The 23,362-nt window shown below is 44.2% G+C and overlaps 1 protein-coding gene across 1 annotated transcript in view; it reads right to left on the reverse strand.

The window, feature by feature from the left end:
* The window catches only part of ABCA13 (ATP binding cassette subfamily A member 13), a 351,070-nt gene that overhangs the window by 91,782 nt on the left and 235,926 nt on the right, over window positions 1-23,362 (reverse strand). The window contains exons 49-53 of the mRNA XM_061415367.1: window positions 22,764-22,879; window positions 17,470-17,626; window positions 12,859-13,112; window positions 7,456-7,648; window positions 4,653-4,762 (exon numbers count right to left, since the gene is read on the reverse strand). Coding sequence (XP_061271351.1) covers window positions 4,653-4,762; window positions 7,456-7,648; window positions 12,859-13,112; window positions 17,470-17,626; window positions 22,764-22,879 — 830 coding nt within the window. The remainder of the gene's footprint in view (window positions 1-4,652; window positions 4,763-7,455; window positions 7,649-12,858; window positions 13,113-17,469; window positions 17,627-22,763; window positions 22,880-23,362) is intronic.

Genomic DNA, 23,362 nt, shown 5'->3' on the forward strand with positions numbered 1-23,362 from the left:
TAAAAAGTTTAAAAATAAAATATTAAAAACAAGAATTTTTTAGAAGGTATTATTTAGAAAAACTGGTGTGTGATTTTCTCAGCTGAAGCAAAATAAAATGGAAGATCTATTTTTTAAATATCGATTTTAAACTTTGGTAAAATAAACTGATCTGTGACTTTGTTAAAAAATGACAAAATTTAATAAATTTGGAAACTGAAAAACATTTGAATTACTAAGTAAATTCGATCTTTCGTTCTTTTTAAAGTAAAACAGTCATAGTCTGGAAAGTATAAAGACAATTTAATAGAAAAAAATCACAACTATACAGGTACAGAGAGAGGAAAAATACAAATATTAAGATGATCATAGTTATAACTCCATGTAGGTACTTAAAATTTTAAATTAAGTAAATAGGTTATAAAACAGAAATAGAGTCATAGATGTAGAAAACATTTATGGTTACCAAACGGGAAGGTGGGAAAGAGATAAACTGGAAAATCAGGATTGATAAATATATACTACTATGTATAAAACAGGTAACTAATAAGGGAGCTCTACTCAATACTCTGTAATGTGACCTACATTGAAATAGACTATGAAAAATTGTGACTATATGTATAACTGAATCAAATTGCTGTATACCTGAAACTAGCACAGCATTGTACATCAACTATACTTCTGGGGAACATATGTATACCTATGATGGATTCATTTTGATATTTGGCAAAACTAATACAATTATGTAAAATTTAAAAATTAAATAAAATTAAAAATAAATAAATAATAAAAAAAAGAAATAGAGTAAATAGGTTCATTGGAAGAGAGAAATATTTTGTTGTCAAAATAACAAAAAAATAGAAGTAACTTAACAGTAGGGCTTCCATGGTGGCTCAGCAGTAAAAAAGCTGCCTGCCAATACAGGAGACGCAGGTTCCCTCCCTGGGGGTCGGGAAGATCCCCTGGAAAAGGAAACGGCAACCCACTCCAGTATTCGTGCCTGAGAAACCCTATGGACAGAGGAGCCCAGTCCCAGGGGTCGCAAAGAGTCAGACATGATTGAATGACTAAACAATGACAAATTAATAGTACGGATTTAACATCAGATTTTTTTTAACAAAACAACTAGTTTTGTTATGAATCGAAGGTTAAATGATGCATGAAATTTAACAAATAAAATATTTAAATTCCTGACAAAATAGAGTGTGCTGCAGAAATAAAAGGACAGATTGATAATCGACAATCTTTTATTTGTGACATAAATATGTCACAGGGATGAAATGTTCAGTGTGGAGAATATAGTCAATAATAACATAATAACTTTGTGTGGTGACAGATGGTAACTCGATCACCCTGGTGATATTGCCGTAATGTATGGAAAGAGCTAATCACTACGCTGCACACCAGGAACTAGCATAGTGTTATAGGCCAATTACACTTCAGACTGACAAACTCATGGAAAAAGAGATGAGATTTGGGTCACCAGAGGCAGGAATGGTGGGAAGGGGAATCTGATGCAGACAGCCAAAAGGCACGAACTTGCCGTTATAAGATAAATAAGTATTAGGGATGTAAATGTACAACACGATGAATACAATTAGCACCGCTGTGTGCTATACATGATGGTGGTTAAGAGAAGACAGCTTAAGAATTCTCATCACACAGAAAATATAATTTTCTCTTTCTTTTATATCTATATGAGATGATTGATGATCACTAAATTTGTGATACTAATTTCATGATATACGTAAGCCATTCCATGATACATGTACACCATTATGCTGTACTCCTTCAATTTACACAGGTTTATAAAATGATACTACTGTATGTCCATTATATCTCAATAAAGTTGGAATAAAAAAATAGAGGAGGGAAAAAATAAAAAGAAACACTATTATTAGGTGAGTAAGATACACTACCATTGAACATTGCCTGAATGGTTTTAAGGAAACCAAAAAGGAAATAGGAATCAGAAGCATTACTATAGGAGAAACAGAAGATTTTCATGAATTACTAGGATAAATATTGTATTCTGGATGGAATAAAATACTTTTTAAAAGGAATTAGATTTGTTTCAATGAATGGAAAATATAGGTTTGCAGAAAAGACCAACATTCACATACCAGTTATTTTCAAGTTAATCTATTAGTATAAATGCAATATAAAGTCAAAACTCCAGTGTGAATTGTGAAAACAGCTTTACATTTTTTCTCTACATTGAAAAAAATAACTTATATGCAAAACAGAAATAGATCCACAGACATAAGAAATGAATGGTTACCAAAGGGTAAGGGAGGGGGGGGCATAAATTAGGAGTTTGGGATTGACATATATTCTACTACATAGGTGGCTCAGTGGGTAAAGAATCCACCTGCAATGCAGGAGACATGGGAGACATGGGTTCAATCCCTGGGTCAGGAAGATCCCCTGGAGAAGGAAATCACAACCCACTCCAGTACTCTTGCCTGGAGAATTCAACGGACAGAGGAGCCTGGGAGGCTACAGTCCACAGGATCGCACAGAATCTGACACAATTAACACTTTGCATTTTCAAGAGATGAATTACCTCCTGATGAAGACAAATTCACTGCAGATCTAAAACAGATATGCAAGGATTCTACAGAGAAAAGTGCAAAACAAGTAAATGACGCTTTTTTAAATGACCTGAATGAATGGCTCTGTACCAGAGTTAAGGATAAAGAACACAAACTACCATAGAGATGTAAATCTCTTCAAAATATAAAATAAATTTGACTCCATTCCAATCAAGATTCAAATATTGTGACACTTTTATACAAGTTACCAAAATGATTCTAAAAATGATAACTCATAAAGGTACCAAAGTGGTCCAAATTATTCTGGAATTGAAAAACTAGGAAAAGAGTCAGGAGGGACCAACTCACCAGAATACATCTGAAACAGAAGGAGGGAAAGTGAGTCCAGCCTAGCTGCGAACTCGGTGCAAAGAAAAAAACAGACAAAAGACACATGGCTGTGAAGGTGGCCTTAGACGAACTGGAACTGGAATCTTGGACTGGAAAAAAATCAGATTATATGTTCAAATATAGACTCCATGCAAATAATAAACATGAATGTAGAAAAGAAGCCTCTGAGAAGAAAATAGCTTTATCATCGTAGAAAGAGAATTTCCTGAGACTCAAAAAGGAAGAAATAACAAAGGAATAAAAGAACAAACTGTCTTATCAAAACTGAGAATGTCTATAACAAAATTAAAATACAAGGAACCACTAACAGGTAATACTTGAAACATATAAAGCACGTTGAAGATATTGAATATGTGAATATATTGCCAGTTGAATATATTAAAAACTCTTACCTAATGAGTAAAAAAGACAACCTTATAAAAAAGAACCATAGTCATGACAGGTGATTGGCAGAAAGAAACCCTAGGGAACAGACAGATATAGGGAAAGCACTCTGCCAAGTTCACGAGTAATTAAAGAAATGCAAATCAATCTAACAATGAAATTGCCTGCCCACCAGGCTTGTGAAAAATTAAACCTTTTAATAACTATTCCTGAAGAGGATTATGAACTGTTCATGGAATAAGTGTAGATGAAGTCTACACAGTGATCTTTATAATCGTGTCTGATTTTAAAATACACTTCTCCCCACATATTTAATCACCTACACTTGACATGCCTACACATATGCAGAAAGTGATAAAATCAGATCCATACACATGGACACCTGTGTATAAACAACGAGCAGGAGACATACAAATATTAACACTGGATTTTAGGATTAGAGGATGAATTTCTGTTCTCCTCGTGCCTGGCACGTCATAGATGGACGATAACTATTTGTCAATGCAAAAAAAAAAAAAATTAGCTAATTAATGAGTACTTATGATATTTTTGAAATTTTTTCCATGAATTTATTTCAACCTATATATAAAAATCTCAAGCAAACTACTTCCAAGTCTATTAAGAGATAACTCTAGGATTCCTGGTAGACAGACTATGAAACTGAGAACTTGGTGGCTATTTATATAATGACCCTCAGAGAACATATCACAATGCCTGTCGCGTTCTTTATGTCAGTTCCATGAGAGGTTTCTGAAATCTATTATCAAGTTACAATTAATTCGCTCTAGCAGGAAAAGCAGAAGGATATGTGCCGGGACCTGTCGTACAGCACTGATGCTCAGAAGAGCAGGGTACAGGGTGGGCGTGGGGAACAGCTAAAGGGTTATTAGGACACATATGCACGGCACACAGATGGGACAGGCGGAAAACTGCTGAACTGCCAGAAAGGCAAAGTCTGGGGGTAAAACAAATGAAACTACCCCGCCCCTGCCAGCCCCTGCACTGCAGTGAGCCGTCTGAAGCTCCACCCTGTCCGTGGCAAAGCAGAAGAAGCCTGCCCCGGCCACTCCCACCCACCCGGCTTCCATGGGGCAGAGCACCCAGCATCACTGCTGGAAGAGGGTGGCCCCGGGCTGCTTTCACCACCCTCTGGCTGGAAACATCAAGTCCATTTCATTCCCTCTTAGAGGCCTTTTTCCCCTCTTGTGAGCAGTGGTCACTGGAAATAAATTTGGAGGCCAATGACCTCCTCTGACTTTAGAGCACAGGATGGGGGGAGGCTGGGATTCTCTAGATTTGATGATCATCTCTACAGGCAATAACGTGATGGAACGTGGACTTTACCCCGTGGGAGTCCTGACGATGGCGTGTCCCGAGCTTGGAGGCAGGTCCCCAGTCAGCATTTTGAAAGTGGTGGTTTTCCCAGCCCCGTTCACCCCGAGAAGCCCAAAGCACTGAAGGCAGAAAAAGAAACAGACCATAAAATCAAAATTACATCAGAAATGGCACTTGCTTTCAACTCCTTTTGTGCTACTTTTGGTTTGTATTATTTGTAGCCTTTTACAATCATAAAATAAGTGTATAAAGCACTTTATAGCTCACACAGTACTTCTGAAATCACTGTGACATTTGAGCGGTATAATTTCAGCATTAATTCACAGACAATATATTCACGTCTGGAAAATGAAAGAGCATGACAAGTAAGTGCAATTACCACAAATTATGCTGAATCCTGTCTGATAAGACAGGGGCCCACATCACAGGTTCCTGTGTCCCTCTGGTTAGCACAGGATTTTTAGGAGTCACATCATCATAGTCAGGACTATCCCAGTGCCTTCCTCTGTCTCTGAACCTCTCTCTGTCCTCTAACTCTGATGATGGCCTAAGCCTGACAACTAGTGAAGAAAGCCCTCTATTTCCATATGATCTCACTCAGCGTCAGGTCACCTTTTCCTGCATGACTGTGTCATATTCTGTGTGGAACACAGCCCTGCTGTCTTTTGCAGCCCAGTGTCTACCTTGAACCTAGGCTATTCTTAGCTGGAGATGCTGTGGTGGAAGCCGAGACGCTTATCCTTACTGACCTCCTTCCAGGACACCTGTTTCTCGATGTCTGGGCACTGCTGGCTTCCTGGCTCCCTGAATCCTGGGTTTCCTGTGGCTGAGCCCACTTAGTTAGCACAGAGCCCTGTTTTGTAGCTCTGGGAGCAGTCTGCTTCAACACTTATGCTTTCCCCACCTTAGTGGGTCTCTTCTACCCTCTGAAACATGGGGCCATCCTGCTGCAGATCTGTGCTGTCCCATCACTCATGTCAGCCAGACCACACCTGAGCTGCTGCCCCAGGTACAACACCATCAGGTAATTGGAGCACATTCTACCCTCCGGGTTGAGGTTGAAGTTTAGCAGAGCCCTCTTTCTCACACTCCTGCCTCCCCACTCCGCCCATTCCTGCCTCCCTGCTCTCAGGCTCCACCCCCGCCGCCCTCCCTAGACTTATGGCTCTGAGACCATTCACTTCACTCTGCGCCTTTCAACCTTGATCCGCTGTTACATCACACTGGGCACTGTTTATGACCTCCCACAGCCTGCCCAATTATTAATTCCTGGAGGGAAAGGGGCACAGCATAGCCGTCTCGGTGTTTTCCGTAGGCTTTTGCACAATTCTTTACATCTAAGTCATTAAACTCAGACATTCAAATAAAGCCTAGTGAATAGAATCCCAAGATGAATGCATCCTGGACCATTTAAGATATCTGGAGCATTTCTCTTAGGACATTTTTCAAGGTTTTTTTCTTACTCCTTAAATCTATCACGAAGAAGGAACTGTTGGTTAGTCATTCAGTCATGTCTGTTTTGAGACCCCATGGACTGTAGCCCACCAGGCTCCTCTGTCCATGGCATTTCCCAGGCAAAAATACTGGTGTGGGCCATTTCCTCCTCCAGAAGATCTTCCCCCTCTAGGGAGTCATTCCCAGCCCAGATATTGAACTTGTATCTCTTGCACTGGCAAGCAGGTTCTTTACACTGAGCAAACATGGAAGCCATGGAGAAGTAATAGCAAAATGGAAGTTGTTTTCTTTTTAAGCGAGGGTAAAAAAATAGTTCCATAAGATGGCAAAAATCACAATACTAGTCCTAGAGTTGAGCAGCAAACACAAACCCTGCAAAAAAACACTTGTTTAACATCTGTCCTGTCTGACTGCACACCTCGGTACAGGGTGCCATGTCCCTGGGTAGGCACGGATCCATCCTCTCTCAGCTCCTCTCTACCTCAGATCCACTCACAGCAGAGCTTGGATACCAATCAGATACCCATATAACCTACTTTGAATTCCTCAGAAGTTTGGAACAATATGAATGCAAGATAGTCTCATTTATTTTAACAGTTAATTAAAAGTAATCACTTCCAGAACTGACTTCCCTTTATGCATTAAGCATGCATCAGGAACAATTTACGTGGCTTCTGTCAGTTCAGAAAAAACACTTCTACTAGAATTAATGCCACGTTCATGAAAAACAACTCTAAGCTAGCTGTGGTGTGTGAGAGTTTTTACTTTTTCAGAGTAACATTTTACTAGATGGCTTAATTGGCCACTTAAAGAGTACTGAAGTTCAAACAGGAGTTAGAAGTGTTTTCCTTAATTAATCGGATTTATAAAATATTTGCACTCAATGGAGAGTCACCCTGTAACCCAAACAACAATGAAAAGTCCTGGGTCACTTGGGCTTCCCTGGTGGTTCCCTGGTAAAGAACCCGCTGGCCAAGCAGGAGATGCGAGTTCAATCCCTGAGTTGGGAAGATCCCCTAGAGAAGGGAATGTCTACCCACTCCAGTATTCTGTCCTGGAGAATCCCATGGACACAGGAGCCTGGTGGGCTACAGTCCATGCGTTAGCAACTGAACAACACCAACCTTGATCACTTAAATTTTTAAAATTATGAAAGAGGATAAACCCCATCAATCAATCAGCAGAGTTTTCACTAGCGAAAGTCAACCGACTCTTTATACAGATCCAGGAGAGATTCCTAAAATGTGCAGATGCTTTCAGTTGTGATGTCAGATATTCTAAGGGAATAACATGAGAAGATCAACAATTAGACTGAGGCCTGTTTGCAGCAGAAAAGGTACAGGCAGAAGTCTCTTACCTCTCCCCTGCGTACGCCCAAGCTGATATCTTGCACGGCGATCATGCTCTTGAAGAAGCCCCTGTAACTCTTACTGAGGTTGTACAGCACCAGACTGTCTCCGCTGGTTCTGCCTTTCAGCACCCTTACTTGCTCTTTTTCAACATCTATGTCCTTGGAAGATGTGACTGTGCCTTGAATGGCAGAGTGGCCCCTGAGAGGATAGATAATTCAGAGTTAATTCACACCTGGGAGATGGGCCAGAAAGGGGGAAAGAAAGGTCAGAGATCATCCAAACGGTGACACAGATGGACACCAAACTCAAACCACTTGCTGATTTTATGAACAATAAAGTCACACCAGACTTTTGTGCCAGAGGACAAATAATTTATCACAAAGTTGTAAGAAATCAACTTGTCCGACCACTTCAAGCAAGTGAAGCCAAGAGTTAGTCACTCAGTTGTGTATGACTCTGAGACCCATGGACTATGGCCCGTCAGACTCCTCTGTCCATGGAATTCTCCAGGCAGCAATACTGGAGTGGGTTGCCAGTTCTTTCTCCAGGGGGTCTTTTCAACCCAGGGATTGATCCTGGGTCTCCTGCATTTACAGGTGGATTATTTACTATCTGGGTCAGCAGGGAAGCCCTGGAGCAAACAAGCCCCTTGATAAACTAGATTATACATGAAAGTCTCCAAGTGCTACAGTTCTGCAGCACGCGCTGGACTGTGTAAAAGAATACACGGGAGGCACGCGACAGACACCTGCCAGGTGAGCACAAAGCTAACTCTCGCCTCTGATTTATTTTCCCTAAATCTGAGCCAGCTCACTTTCTAATCCTTATGATTTTCTTTTCTGGTGCATTTTGCCTTTCGAGTAAATCCCAATTTCTGCAAACTGTAATAAGCCAATATTTTAGTAACTAAATGAGTACAGATCACTGAGATAGTGTTGCACCCACATCAATTTCCTGTTTTATCAATGTAATATTGTAGTGTACTGTGTTTTATCCTATCACAGTATTGTTGGGAGAAGCTGGGTGAAGGGGTCATAGAATTTCTCTGGACTGATTTTGCTATTTCTTATGAGTCTTAAGCTATTTTAAAATTTTAAAAGTATTAAAAATACAATAAAATATCTAGAGCTAGACTCCAGTGCCCCCAGCCCCTTTCCCTGTACTATCTTTTCCATACCTGAAATCACGACTGGACAAACATATAATTTTCTCAACACACAACACAGATGATTAGAAAATACAGCTACACATGCAGGAGTATGTGTTATATTATGGATTTTATATAACGTTCAAAAGCATAAGAAATGAATCCGTCTATAGAGTGGGACAGGAAAGCCTGGTGTGCTGCAGTCCATGGGGCTGCAAAAACACAACTTAGGGACTGAACAGCAAACAGAGTGTGGCTGACTGACAGGGGGTTCTGAGGGGACTTCAGGTCCTACTGACTGGGGGAAGGTATCGCAGCTGTGTTCAATTTACGAACATTCACTGAATTTGACACTTTCTCCTTGACTGTTGGGCACCCTTCCCCAGGTGAGGGTGCGTTCTATGGCCCTCAGCCTTGTCTGGTCATCCAGAGGCTGTCTCGCACTCCACCAGGACACACATCACCTTATCCCTTCCTGATTCCAAGACCCATCAGCAGTTTCGACCATCTCCTCATTAGCATCACCGGGCAGCTCTGTGCCTGCTGCCTGGTCTCAGGCCAGAGAGTCTGCTCTTAGGGCTTGGGGCTCCAGCGCGTCTACTGGTTTCATCTCAAGTGGATCTGGTGGGTGGGGGGCTCTGAGTGAGGTCACTGCCCGTTGGCCTCCTCCCCACAACACAACATGCAGTTCATGCCTCTGTACTCAGAAACGAGCTGCCTGGCCATCCTCCAACTGACAATCATGAAAAACGGCATCTGTGTCAAGAGGAAGGAGCCTGGTGGGCATTGGTGCAGCAGGTTCTTGCAGGGATTTAGTGCAGCTGATATCAGAAGGGAGACGCTGCCCTGGGCCATGTGGCTGCTCAGACCCAGCTGGCAACTGGGATATAGAGAGCAGAAACTGCCTCCAGACCAGAGAGACAACAAACAGGGACCTCCCCCCACCCCATGACCAAAACCCACCCAACCTGACTCGTGTGTGGCTGGAGTGCAGGTTCTGATGTGGTCCTGGGTCTGGGCAGACAACACAGGCTGACAGAGGGACTGCAGGCTGTAAGCAGGCGCCGGGTGGGCAAGGGCAGTGGGGAGCCGGCACCAAGTCAGGCAGGAGACAGTCCACTTAGGAGGGCTGCAGGAACTGTCTGCCCAGATGCAGAGGGTAGGGTGTTCCTATTTTTCCAGGAATTCACTGCAACAGTGTAAAATATTTCCTGCACAAGGAATTTATAGAGTCAGGTAGAGGAGAGGAACAAACACGTTAAAACAACACTGACGGCCCTGATGGTAAATGCTAGCTGTAACAGAAACACTGGCAGGACGTCATGCTGGGCTGGAGAGGCAGGAGGACCTACGGGGAGGGTCCTGGAGATGAGGAAGGCCGTCCTGGCAAAGGACCAGCGCAGACTGGAGATCAGGGCCAATGTCACAGGTGGAGACAGAAGGGACATCACATGGAGCGGCCCTGAGCATGAGCTGCCAGGCTTGAAGGGCCTGGCTGAGAAGCTTGGACTTGGCTTTCAGGCAGTGATTAGTGACCTGGTTAGATCTACATTTTAAAAACATATTAATTTGGTCAGATCATTGTCATTCTTAATGGAGTGACAGGTAACCCAGTGTCTAAGTTATATTTAATTTCTGGATTCTGTAACCTTCACAATGACAAAGAACAGCAAATATTGACTATTTACTGCAGATAACAAGGACGTTATTCTAATATTTGGTTTCACTTATACTTTTCCACTCCAAAATCACTGCAGATGGTGACCACAGCCATGAAATTAAAAGACACTTGCTTCTTGGAAGAAAAGCTATGACCAGCCGAGACAGCATATTCAAAAGCAGAGACATTACTTTACCAACAAAGGTCCGTCTAGTCAAAGCTATGGTTTTTCCAGTGGTCATGTATGGATGTCAGAGTTGGACCATAAAGAAAACTGAGCACCAAAGAATTGATGCTTTTGAACTGTGGTGTTGGAAAAGACTCTTGAGAGTCCCTTGGACTGCAAGGAGATCAAACCTGTCAATTAGTGTGTTTGGTAGAACATTTTCCTTAATTGATAAGCATCATCATTGCCAAATAGCAATAAAATGTATTTCACTAGTGATTCTAATAAAAGTATGTACACAGAAGTAAAAATAAATAAATAAAGGAAATCAGTTCTGAATATTCATTGGAAGGACTAATGCTGAAGTTGAAACTCCAATACTTTGGCCACCTGACTCGAAGAACTGACTCATTTGGAAATTCCCTGATGCTGGGAAAGACTAAAGGCAGGAGGAAAAGGGGATGACAGAGGATGAGATGGTTGGATGGCATCAAACGACTTGATGGACATTAGTTTGAGCAAGCTTCAGGAGTTGGTGATGGACAGGGAAGCCTGGCATGCTGCAGTCCATGGGGTTTCATGTAAGGTAACACCCAAAGTCTTTACAGAAAAATCTTTTGATGCTGCAGCAGGATTGAATACCCCGAAATCTGCTGAAGGGGTTTCTACAAAATAAGTTTTAAAATAGATTAAACTATGGAGGGCCGAATACAGGACCAATTTGAAAGGCACACAGAATTCTATTTCAACCTCTGCCAGTATTGGAAATCTAGATTCCAGAGGGATTGTGGCTAACTCAAGAAAGGTTTGTGATGGGTATTCAAATGGTTCTCCACTTTAGCAGATTTTAAAGGAAGTATGTTGATGAATTGACTGAGGGGGAGAAATTCTATAAGGAAATCATCATGGAGTGTTACTACTAGGTCTATAATATTTAACAGTTTCTCCTGTGATATAGTCCTAATTAGTACTTTCTCCATGAAGTATCCCTTTCTTAGAGCAACTCCACAGATTCAGGCCACAAGGGTTACAGAGGGAGAGACATGCCATTGTGGACGCTACATAAGAAAGTACACTCCTTGCTTAATATTTAAAATGTGTTATCTGTCAATACGTCACACATCCTTGCAAAACCACTTGTGATCCTATTGAGAATATAGAGATGAGGGTATAAGAATGTGTTTGTGTGGACATGGGCACACACAAACTCACGTGGACAGCACACATCATATACACACACACCCCTTGGGCTACTGACTTTCATTCTCACCTAACAAAGAGGAGGACATTATCAGCACCATTACTGAACAACAGTAATTAAATAAAACATTTTTAGTGCTAATAACAAGAGGATCCCTCCCAGCATCAGGGTCTTTTCCAATGAGTCAACTCTTCGCATGAGGTGGCCAAAGTATTGGAGTTTCAGCTTCAGCATCAGTCCTTCTAATGATCAGTCCTGGGTGTTCATTAGAAGGACTGATGTTGAAGCTGAAACTCCAATACTTTGGCCACCTCATGTGAAGAGTTGACTCATTGGGAAAGACCCTGATTCTGGGAAAGATTGAAGGCAGGAGGACAAAGAGATGAGAGAGGATGAGATGGCTTGATGGCATCACCGACTCAATGGACATGAGTTTCAGTAAGCTCCGGGAGTTGGTGATGGACAGGGAGGCCTGGCGTGCTGCAGTTCATGGGGTCGCAAAGAGTTGGACACGACTGAGTGACTGAACTGAACTGAACAAGAGGATCTTCAAAGGGCAAGTGGTTATCAGCACTGACTTTCTTACACACCTGCTTTTAGGAGTTGATGCTATTTTGCCACAAAATGATATTATGTTATGAAAGTGAAAGTGTTAGTCACTAAGTCATGTTCAACTCTTTGAGACCCCATGGAAAGTAGCCCATCAGGCTCCTCTGTCCATGGGACTTCCCAGGCAAGAATACTGGAGCAGGTTGCCTTTCCTTCTCCAGAGGATCTTCCTAACCCTGGGATCGAATCAGTGTTTCCTGCATTGCAGGAAGATTCTCTACCATCTGAGCCACCAGGGAAGTCAAGAGTATGTTATGGGATCAACTGAATTCACCCTAGGTGCTACAATCAGAGTAAGAGGAAAACTGAGCAATTGTAAGAAGGAAAATTCATTAAGGTGACTAATGGGTTGGGTTGATTATCTCACCCAATTAAGAATTGGGTGGATTATCTCAGAGGTTGACACCTTTTCTTTTGTCATTCCCCTTCCTAATGTCAGAAACTCACCAATGAAAAGAAAAAAACAAACAAAAACAAAGCAAACAAAAACTGTCAAACCCTAACTATGAGGTGTGGGTACGACACTGTTCAGAACGTTTCTTGTCCCGCAGCCTCCAGGATGGATTTGCTGCTCCATCTTTATTCAGACACTAGTTCCATCAAGGACGAGCCCTGCAGGACGTACCTGGGTTGCAGCCAGAGGTCTCTGTGAAGCAGCACCCTCAGGAGGAGAAGGACCGAGCCTTGTACAGCCAACTGCACGAAGATCCAGCCCAGGAAGTTCATCTCAAATGGGCTCACATAGGAGTCGATGCCAAAGTTATGGGTCAGGTCATACCTGATCTGATTGTAACAGAGTTCTATCAGCCCCTGACCCAGGCAGAACTGAGGGAAAATAGTGAAGACCCACTTGAGGACGTCATAGATGTTCTGTAAATTCTGTGCAGTGAAAGAAAGAGAAGTCAAAGTGAGAGCTCTTCGTAAAGAAGACATACAAAACCCTCAGTCTTACAGCCAATAGCATCCAGTGTTCCCTTACAATGTAAACTCATGGCTGTTCACAATGAGTTGTCTCTACTAGTGTGGTTCAAGGACAATAGAAAATCAAAAAAAAAAAAGGCTTTTAGGTCAACACAAAATCAAAACAGCCCAATCAAAAACTGGGCAGAAGTCTTAAAGAGACATTTCTCTGAGGAAGACATACAGATGGTCAATAGGCATAAAAAGATGCTCATCATTGCTAAGTATTAGAGAAATGCCAATCAAGACCACAATGAGATATCACCAGTCAGAATGACCATCATCAAGAAGTCTACAAATGCTGAAGAGGGTGTGGAGAAAAAGGAACCCTCCTACACTGTTGGGGTGGGAAAGTAAACTGGTGCAGCCACTATGGAAAACAGGACAAAGATTCCCTAAAAAGCTAAAAACAGAGCTACCATATGATCCAGCAATCCCACTTCTGGGCACATATCCAGTGAAAATCTAATTTGAAGAGATACATGCACCCCTATGCTCACAGCAGCACTATTTACAATGGCCAAGACATGGAAACAACCGAAATGTCCTTCAACAGATGAAGGGATAAAGAAGATGTGGTGCACACACACAGTGAACCATTACTCAGTCATAGAAAGGGATGACATAATGCCAGCTGTAGCAACATGGAGGCTACTAGAGGTTATTACACTAGGTGAAGCAAGTCAGAAAGCAAAAGACAAATGTTATATGCTACTACTCATATGTGGAATCCAAACTACAACACAAATCAGCTGATCCGTGAAACAGACACAGACTCACAGACATAGAGGACAGATCTGCAGTTGCCAAGGGCAGGGGGGAAGGGGAGGGGTGGAGAGGGAGTTTGGGATTAGCAGATGCAAGCTATTACAATATAAAGAATGAATCAACAACCAGGCCCCACTGTATGGTACAGGGAACTACATTCAGTACCCTGTGATCAGCCATAATGGAAAAGAACATGAAAAAGAAAGTACAGACGCATATGATTGAGTCACTGTACTGCTGCACAGTAGTAATTAACACAACATTGTAACTCAACTCTACTTCAATAAAAAAATAAGCTGAAAAATAAGAGTAATAAAGCAAAAAATGACTTTTGGGGGGGCATGTATTGTTACATCAGTTTACTGTCCTTTGCATGCAGACATGAGAAAAACATGAAAGGCTCATTTAATGATCCTTTGGTTCAAGTCTTGACCAACTACCACTATTTACAGATTTCAAGCAGTCCTAAAGGGGCTTATTATCCCACTTTTCATAAAACTATGTCCCTGGATCAAATAATATATGACTTCAAAGGGTTCCGTTTTAACAAGATAGAAACAGGAGACTATTATAGCTTTTAACTCAGGATCTGACAGTTCAGGGAATAATTAATTAATGGTGAGGACTCAGATCTGACTGCAAGAAAGTCACACACTATCTCTTACCACATGAACGAAGCTATTTGCAACTCATAACACCAACTTGGTAAATAACCCACATGTGTTGAGTGTAGCCACACAAAGTCACAGAACAGCAATTCACAAGTGTCTGATTCATAATGTCTCTACTTTATCAATTGGAGATTGATAAAGTAGAGACATAAATTACTGAAACTCTGAGCTTTTTCCAAAAGCCAAAACTACTGAGTGGGCACACCACAACTAGAGAGCCCATGCACCACAATGAAAGATCCACATGACACAACCAAGATCCCACGTGCCGCAACCAAGACCCAATGCAGCCAAATAAATAAACATAAAAAAAACACTATGATTTTTTCACCTACCTGCATCCCCCATCCCTCAAAAGAGAACTTCCGCAGTGGGAGAGACAGATGCGCCGCAGCCTGAATTAGAGCCCCAAATGCCTTTTCTGTGCATATCTGCTTATAAACTGTGACTTGGTCAAAACTAAAATGCTCACATTAACAATATTGTTTGTCTGCTGCTGCTAAGTCACTTCAGTCATGTCCGACTCTGTGCGACCCCATAACGGCAGCCCACTAGGCTCCCCCATCCCTGGGATTCTCCAGGCAAAAACACTGGAGTGGGTTGCCATTTCCTTCTCCAATGCACGAAAGTGAAAAGTGAAAGTGAAGTTGCTCAGTCGTGTCCGACTTAGCGACCCCATGGACTGCAGCCCACCAGGCTCCTCCATCCATCGGATTTTCCAGGCAAAGTACTGGAGCGGGGTGCCATTGCCTTCTCCGATTGTTTGTCTACATAGTGGTTAATACCAGCTCTACTGGTCTTTGGCACTGGTCTGAAAACCTAGTCCCCTTTCTCATCTTATGTCATGTTTTCATAGGAATATGTTACCTCTTGAACTTACAAAGGAATATCTGAAAATCACCCATTTATGACGTTGATCTTTTTAAGTGGAGCATATCAAAATAAAGAGCAAAGGGGAAAAAAAGACCTCAGCAACAGCAAGGAAATGCCTTTTGTTATCTGTTAACAATTGAGCTTGACTCATTTTTTTGCAAACAACTTACTGCCTGCAGATTTCTCTCCAAGTGAACAAAGCTGTTTATAACGGGAGGCAACAAGGCATCCCACTGACCTCAGTCTCAGGACCTCAAGACTCTGGGTTGGTTTGCTCTGCAGGTCTAGAAGAACCCTCCTCCTCCTCCTCTTCTGTCTGTGACCCGTCCCCAGGGCAGGGACTGTCTACTTCGAATCTGCCTGTCTTCCCATTTAGGTCATGACTGAGATCCATGGTATATCAGCGCTCTGACGGGGACAAGGAAGCTCTGTTCTGCCTCCACTAACTTCAATGCTCTCTCGAGTTAAAGTCAATGAATCGTTCTGCTAGTTTGCTATTTAAAGTCTAGACACACTAATACAGATTAGTGTCAATAACAGATCTAAAAAAATCACCAGAATAAATTGTTTCTTTCAATTGGATCCAAAAATGCTTGTTTACAGAGCTCGCTGCTTCTGTACAAACTTGAGGAAAAGAACACAAGCTATTGCTGTAGAATCAATCAGGTCCCAGTGCATCTGGGCACGGGAAGGGAGCTCAGCCTCCAACTTGCTGGACACTGACCAGCAGCTCGTCCTCCAGACTGGGCCTTTCTGAGGCTGTTTTCTCAGCCTCTGAGTGGATCCAACGCAAGGACTAGTGAGGAACGGGGCCCACACAGACAGTAGGAAGTCAGGAGAGAACGGTGTGGCCAGAGCCAAGAAGGGGAAGTGTGGAAAGATGGGCAGAGGAGGCTTCAAACTCTGAAGTCCATCCCCACAGGCAGCCCAGGGGAGGCTGAGAAAGAGACAAGATGAATTACTGTGGACAAAACCCAGCAGGCCTCACAGGGAGGAGACTGGCCCGACAAGAGGCAGTGGGTGGGAGGGGGTAGCCAGCACTGCTGGGTTCCACTGGACCCTGATACCTGCTGGAGTGACAGCTCCGAAGTGGCCCTCCCGATACAGACAGCCTGATGGAAGGGGTTCCCTGAGAGAGGCACCTCCTCACCCTGATAAATATTCCTGGGCCAGGAGTCCAGTAACAGGGAAGCCTTCTGCTCCAAAACTCTGAGAGCAGCAAATCTAAATCTGTCCCAGGGCTCCGAGGGGAGAGAGCAGAATCACCTGGAAAATCCAAACCCGCTGTGGCCTGAGAGTATGGTCTGCTGCTGCAGCTAAGTCGCTTCAGTCGGATCCGACTCTGTGCGACCCCATAGACAGCAGCGCACCAGGCTCCCCAGTCCCTGGGGTTCTCCAGGCAAGAACAGTGGAGTGGGTTGCCATTTCCTTCTCCAGTGCATGAAAGTGAAAAGTGAAAGTGAAGTCGCTCAGTTGTGTCCAACTCTTCGTGACCCCATGGACTGCAGCCTACCAGGCTCCTCCACCCATGGGATTTTCCAGGCAAGAGTACTGGAGTGGGCTGCCAGACCGGAGCATCCGAGCCCAAAGACAGGAATGTCTGAGCCCTGTTCCCACGACGCCCAGACAGGACACACTTCACCCAAACAGCCACTCTTTCAACCATCGATCGGTCATTCATCCACAAACAGGGATGCGGCCGTGAATGCACTGCTCAGTCTGCCCTTCACCCAGGAAGCAGGAGCACAAACAACTCATCTTCTGCCTGCGGCTGCCAGCCTGGATCTGCTGCGTGTCAAGGCACAGATGTTTCTGCTAAGTGGTCCCTGTCTCTCTCTGGAGGTAAAGACAGTAGACACCAGCACATCTGCAGTGAAGCCCAGTTGGAAAAGGAATGGTCTCGGGGTGAGTCGACCCTCTGTCCCTCCCCTCGCCCCTGGGAGGCCATGCAGAGGGTCACGGACCTGAGCCTTGGAGACGATGGCCAGCAGCCGGGGCATGACCGTCATCAGCATGGTACAGAGGCCAAAGATGAAGTTCAAGGAGATGTAGGAGATGAAAGCGACGTCCGAGCTGGAGAAGATCCTCGAGACGAGATACATCCAGGGAAGAGTGGCATACCTGAAAAGCAAAGTGAAAAGCCGTGCTCCTCGACCTGCAATTCTTCCTTCTCTAGAGACTGAATCACAGACGAGATGCTGTTGGCTGGTTAGTCTTCCTCCCTCAATGAACAGAAGCACACTTGACTTAATAAAGCTGGCAGTATTTTCTAAAGATGAAGCGCATTTTCCGTAATATCAGAGCCTGGGTCGGGTCAAACCCAGGCCTGGGCGTGCAGCTTCATGAGCCAAAGAAAGGCCCACTTCCCCCACCCGGTGGGGCGAGCTTGGCCTTGCTCCTCGCTCACAGCTTCTCAGCAAAGAGACATGACACCTGTTTGTCAGAGTGAGAATTAAAGCTATCACAAGCGGAGAACATTATACAAAAAGAGGACCTCAGATGAAAATGGAAAGCTTCCTCTCTGGGGTGCCCTCACGGGCTTCATGCCTTATGCCTCCAGTGTGTGCTCTGACCTCCCCTCTCCTACAGCCCCCCAGGTGGGAGCCGTGGCCCCGTTTTACCACGGCACTGACAAGGCTCAGACGCCTGACTGGGAACCCACAGCTGGAAAGGACGTGGAGCTGAAGTGGGAGTCATTTCTGTGTGACCCGAAGCTGGGCAGTGGACAGCGAAGCCCAGAAGTGGCCCCCACAGGCTTCAGACAGCCTCACGCTGTAGGAAAACACCCACAAGGTTCCTCACAGGAAAACACCTCTTCGTGTTTCCTTCTCCAGAGCACAGAGCCAGGATTTATTCACGGTTGACTCCCCTCGGCTTCCTCCTGTGACCTCCCCAACCCACCTACCCCACCAAGCAAAGGAAGCTGGTACCTCAATGTGGACGCCAGCAGAGAAGTCACTGACTTTTTTAAAAAATGTTTATTAATGTTTTTTAACTTTTTTATATTAGAGTAGAGCTGATTAATAATGTCATGATAGTTTCAGGTGGAGCAAAGGGACTCAGTCACAAATGTACATGGATCCACTCTCCCCCAGACTCCCCTCCCATCCAGGCTGCCACATAACACTGAGCAGAGTTCCCTATGCTAAACAGTAGGTCCTTGCTGGTTATCTATTTTAAATATATCAGTGTGTACGTGTGTGCTCAGTCATTTCACTAGTGTCCAACTACGACCCCATGGACTGTAGCTCACCAGGCTCCTCTGTCCACGGGATTCTTCAGGCCAGAATACTGGAGTGGGCTGCAAGAGTACTGGATCCTCCTCCAGGGGATCTTCCTGACCCCGGGATCGAACCCGAATCTCTTGAGTCTTCTGCTTTGGCAGGCAGGTTCTTTACCGCCAGCGCCACCTAGTAAGCCCAGCCGTGCGTAATGCCAATCCCAAACTCCGTACCTATCGCTTCCCTCTGTCCTTCCCCCTTGGCAACCAGGAGCTTGTTCTCTAAGTCTGTGAGTTTGTTTCTGTTTTGGGAGTTCATTTGTATCATTTCTTTTTAGATTCTGCACATAAGGAACGTCATACGATATTTCTCCTCTGTCTGACTTACTCCATTCGGAACAATCTCTATGTCCATCCATGCTGCTGCAATGTTAGCATCATTTCATCATTTTTATTGGCTGAGTAACATTCCATTGTAAAGTGGTACAGCCACTGTGGAGAACAGTATGGAGGCTCCTTTAAAAACTAAAAATACAGCTACCATTGAACTCTGAAGTCCCTCTCCCTGGCTCAGCAGGCTCTTGAAATAGTTTTAGATTTGAGTGTAATTCCTTATCCACATGAAAGCTATGGTATTTGCCCCTGGATCAAAAATACATCCTTGTATTTCAGAAAATATTAATATTATATATGTTTAATATTAAACATAAAATCATACAGTATGTTAGAAACTTCTGTCAACAGTCTGCCTCATAATTCAGGCATGAAGAAAATGAGTTTTGAGCACACAAGAGGAAGGTAAGTGCTTTAATGCAACTGGTCTTAATTAGCTGTTGCATCAAACAGTTCAATGATTAATGATCACTGAACTAAATTCACACTACTATGTAAAAAATAGATAACTAATAAGGACCTACTGTATAGCACAAGGAACTCGACTCAATGCTCTGTAATGATCTATATGGGAAAAGAATATTAAAAAGAGTGGAAATATGTTGTCCAGTTGCTAAGTCGTGCCTCACTCTTTTCAAACCCATGGACTGCAGCAAGCCAGGCTTCCCTGTCCTGCACTATCTCCCAGAAGTTGCTCAAACTCATGTCCACCAAGTCAGTGATGACATCCAACTATCTTGTCCTCTGTCACCCCCTTCTACTCCTGCCTTCAATCTTTCCCAGCATCAGGGTCTTTCCCAATGAGTTGTCTCTTCACATCAGGAGGCCAAAATGTTGGAGCTTCGTATGCGTAACTTATTCACTGTGCTGTACATCGAAAGCTAACACAACACTATAAATCAACTATACTCCAATAAAAATTAATTTTAAAATTAACTAAATTAATTACCAAAGAGGTCATGGCTCCATGGTCTCCATCTGAAATACAGAGAGCAGCCCTGCCTCACATTCAGCCCCACACGGCCACTCTCTGTCCTTCTCTGTCCCCCAGGACATAAACAAGCACTACCCTGCCGCTGTGCGGCTCTCTGGATGAGCACGTGAGACAGCAGCAGTCAGAGCAGATTTTAACCGGAACACAAGGAGCAGCAGCAGTCTGTGAGCCAGTTGTGGGAGGCAGCTGTAGTTGCTGTGAAATTCCTTCCAAAAATGAGCCAACACTCCCTCCCCAACAACTTAAAACTACTGTTTCAAGGACTTCCTGGCCATCCAGTGGTTAGAACTCTGCAATTCCACTCAGGGTGCATGGGTTCCATCCCAGGTCAGGGAATTAAGAGCCTGTGTGCCACTCAGCAGGCTTCCCCAGTGGCTCAGTAGTAAAGAATCTGCCTGCCACTGCAGGAGATGCAGGAGACATGGGTTCAATCCCTGTGTTGGGAAGATCCCCTGAGGAGGGCATGGCAACCCAGCCCAGTACGCTTCTTCCCTGGAGAATCCCATGGACAGAGGAGCCTGGCGGGCTACAGTCCCTGGGGTCGCAGAGAGTCATTCACAACTGAGCACACACACAAAGGGCATAACCTGTTTTTAATGAAACCTATGGTAGCTTCTAACAACCTCCATTTTTTATTAAACTATAATGCCATTTTAATATTTTAACACCGGAGGTCGGAGGGCTGCTAACCATTATTCTGCCATTTATGGGGTTTTCTATGGGGTCGCATAGAGTTGGACACGACTGAAGCGACTCAGCAGCAGCAGTAGCAGCAGCCTCCCTTTGAAACTGGCCCCTCGCCCCACATGGCAGGAATTTTCCAAGACATGGAACAGGATTCTGTGCTCTCATCTTTTAGTGTTAAATGTGCACTAAATAGTGGTTAAGGTTTCATGTTTTTATATAAGTTAGATTCTCTTTTCTCTCTGAGATTTTTAGGTTTCTTTTTCCTTTTTGATGCTTATTCTCCCTTTCCAGCTTAAATATTGATTTTTCCTCCATAGAGAGAAAGAAAAGAAAAAGGAAAATTGTAACTGGGCATGTTTTCCTATTATATCTTATGAGACTCTGATCACTTACACAATCCCTAGTTTTTCCAGATTCCAAACAAACGGCCCCTTTTAATGCCTGACTGTGTTCTTGGGTCTCAGCTTATTCTAGGATCAGCCTTTTTGAGGTGGTTCTGGGGCTCCTTCTGTGGACAGGAGGGGTCAGCCAACACGCTTGTCCACTGGGGCACTCAGGGGATGTGGTAGCATTTGGGGCCCCAGGGATCTCTCCTCTTGCAGGGGAGTCACCATGTCAGGGTCCTGCAAATTCCTGGGCTCCAGTGGAGGAAGAACCTGTCTAAAAACTGAACCAGCCCTGGGATGTCACCTGAGAGCCTGGTGGGTCCCTGTTTTGTGCTTTCCCCCCAGAACCTGCCTGAGTCACCTTTCCAGGTCCTCTGGGTCCCCCTCACCTAGGACCCTCCACTTGACATGTCACCCTCTGGGCCCATGGCTGTGCCTCAACCCGAAGAGACCAGTGAGTCTCCTGAAATCCTTTGAAAAGTGCTGCTGTCATGAACGTGCAGAGAATTCTTAGCTTAAGGTCTCTCTGTCTCTCTCTTTGTCCCTCATCTATTCATCTATCCATCCCAGTAAGGATATAACTGTTCCCTAATTAGATGCTTTGAAAAGTCTGAATTGCTGATACAACTGTCATCTATGTAAAAACCATTTTATAAACTTTGGCTTAGATAAAAGCAGAATGCTCTGTTAAAAAAAAAAAAACATATATATATATATATATATATATATATATATATATATATACACACACACACACACACACACACACACACACATATAAGTGTATATGTGTGCATGTGTGTGTACTCAGTCGTGTCTGACTCTTTACGACTCCATGGACTGTAGCCCTCCAGGCTCTTCTGTCCATGGAATTTTCCAGGAAAGAATACTGAAATAGATTGTCATTTCCTGTTCCAGGGGATCTTCTTGATCCAGGGATTGAACCCATGTCTCCTGCACTGGCAGGTAGGTGGCTTCTTTACCAGTGAGTCACAAGTTAATTTTTTCCCTACTATTATCAAGCATCTCTCACATACCTAGCCTAGATCTAGAGTCAAATGATGATCTTATGCATTCTTGCTACCTGGCAGATACACTCTGGGGACTGCTAGCAAGGATCCTGATCAGTGTGTACAAAGGAGAAATTTGTAAAATGATTTTTCTGCTTTTGTTACTTTGATGCTGTGAGAAAAATAATAAAGAGACAGAAGTTAGACAAAACATTTCCAAACTTCTGAGACCAGGAGAGGGAGAAATACGGCAGCCGTAGAGCTTCACGAGTTCCAGGACAGCTCCAGAGCAGAGTAGGTGGTGTGTTTGAGCCCCAGAGGAGCATCAGAGACAGAATGACGGGCTCTGAGACAGATGGGGCCAAGCCGTCCCCGTCACTGCCCCCCGACCGTGAGCAGGCGCCAGGCGTCCTGCTCAGGCTGCTCAGCTCCGTGCCCCTAGAAGCAACAGCGTAATTGGTTGGAAAGAGAGAAAACCATGAAGCCGGCAGCAGGTTCAAAGCTGCCCCGGGGGGTTCTCCTTCAGAAAACAAGCCGTAATTCTGCAGCCACGCGTCCCATCACATACCCGAAAAGTACCAGCAGCAGGGCCGTGGCCGCCAGGTTCTCCCGGAAAGTGAAGGCGGTTAGCTGGAAGGCCATGATCACAGAGACACACAGGCAGACGGAGACCAAGTAAAAGAGCTGAGAAATGAAGAGGAGAGGGCCTGTTAGCACAAGGGTTTGTCTATCACCATCTCCTGACCTCTGCCTGCCAATACAGGAGACACAAGAGATGCGGGTTTCATCCCTGGGTCGGGAAGACGCCCTGGAGAAGGGCATTGCAACCCGCTTCAGTATTCTTGGGCTTCCCTGGCAGCTTAGACAGGAAAGAATCTGCCTGCAAAGCAGGAGACCTGGGTTAGACCTCTGGGTTGGGAAGATCTCCCAGAGGAGGGCATGGCAACCCACTCCAGTATTCGTGCCTGGAGGATCCTCATAGACAGCGGAGCCTAGAGGGCTACAGTCCACGGGGTTGCTCGCAAAGAGTCAGTCATGACTGAGTAACCGAGCACGCACACCTGACCACAAGCTCTCGGTTCGGCTCCCACTTAGCCTGTGTCCTGTCTGGCCCAGCACATGGTTACAGCAGTGGACTCAGGCCTGGAGAGTCACAGTTTGGGACTG

Source organism: Bos javanicus, chromosome 4, assembly GCF_032452875.1.
Source record: "Bos javanicus breed banteng chromosome 4, ARS-OSU_banteng_1.0, whole genome shotgun sequence".
Classification (NCBI taxonomy): domain Eukaryota; kingdom Metazoa; phylum Chordata; class Mammalia; order Artiodactyla; family Bovidae; genus Bos; species Bos javanicus.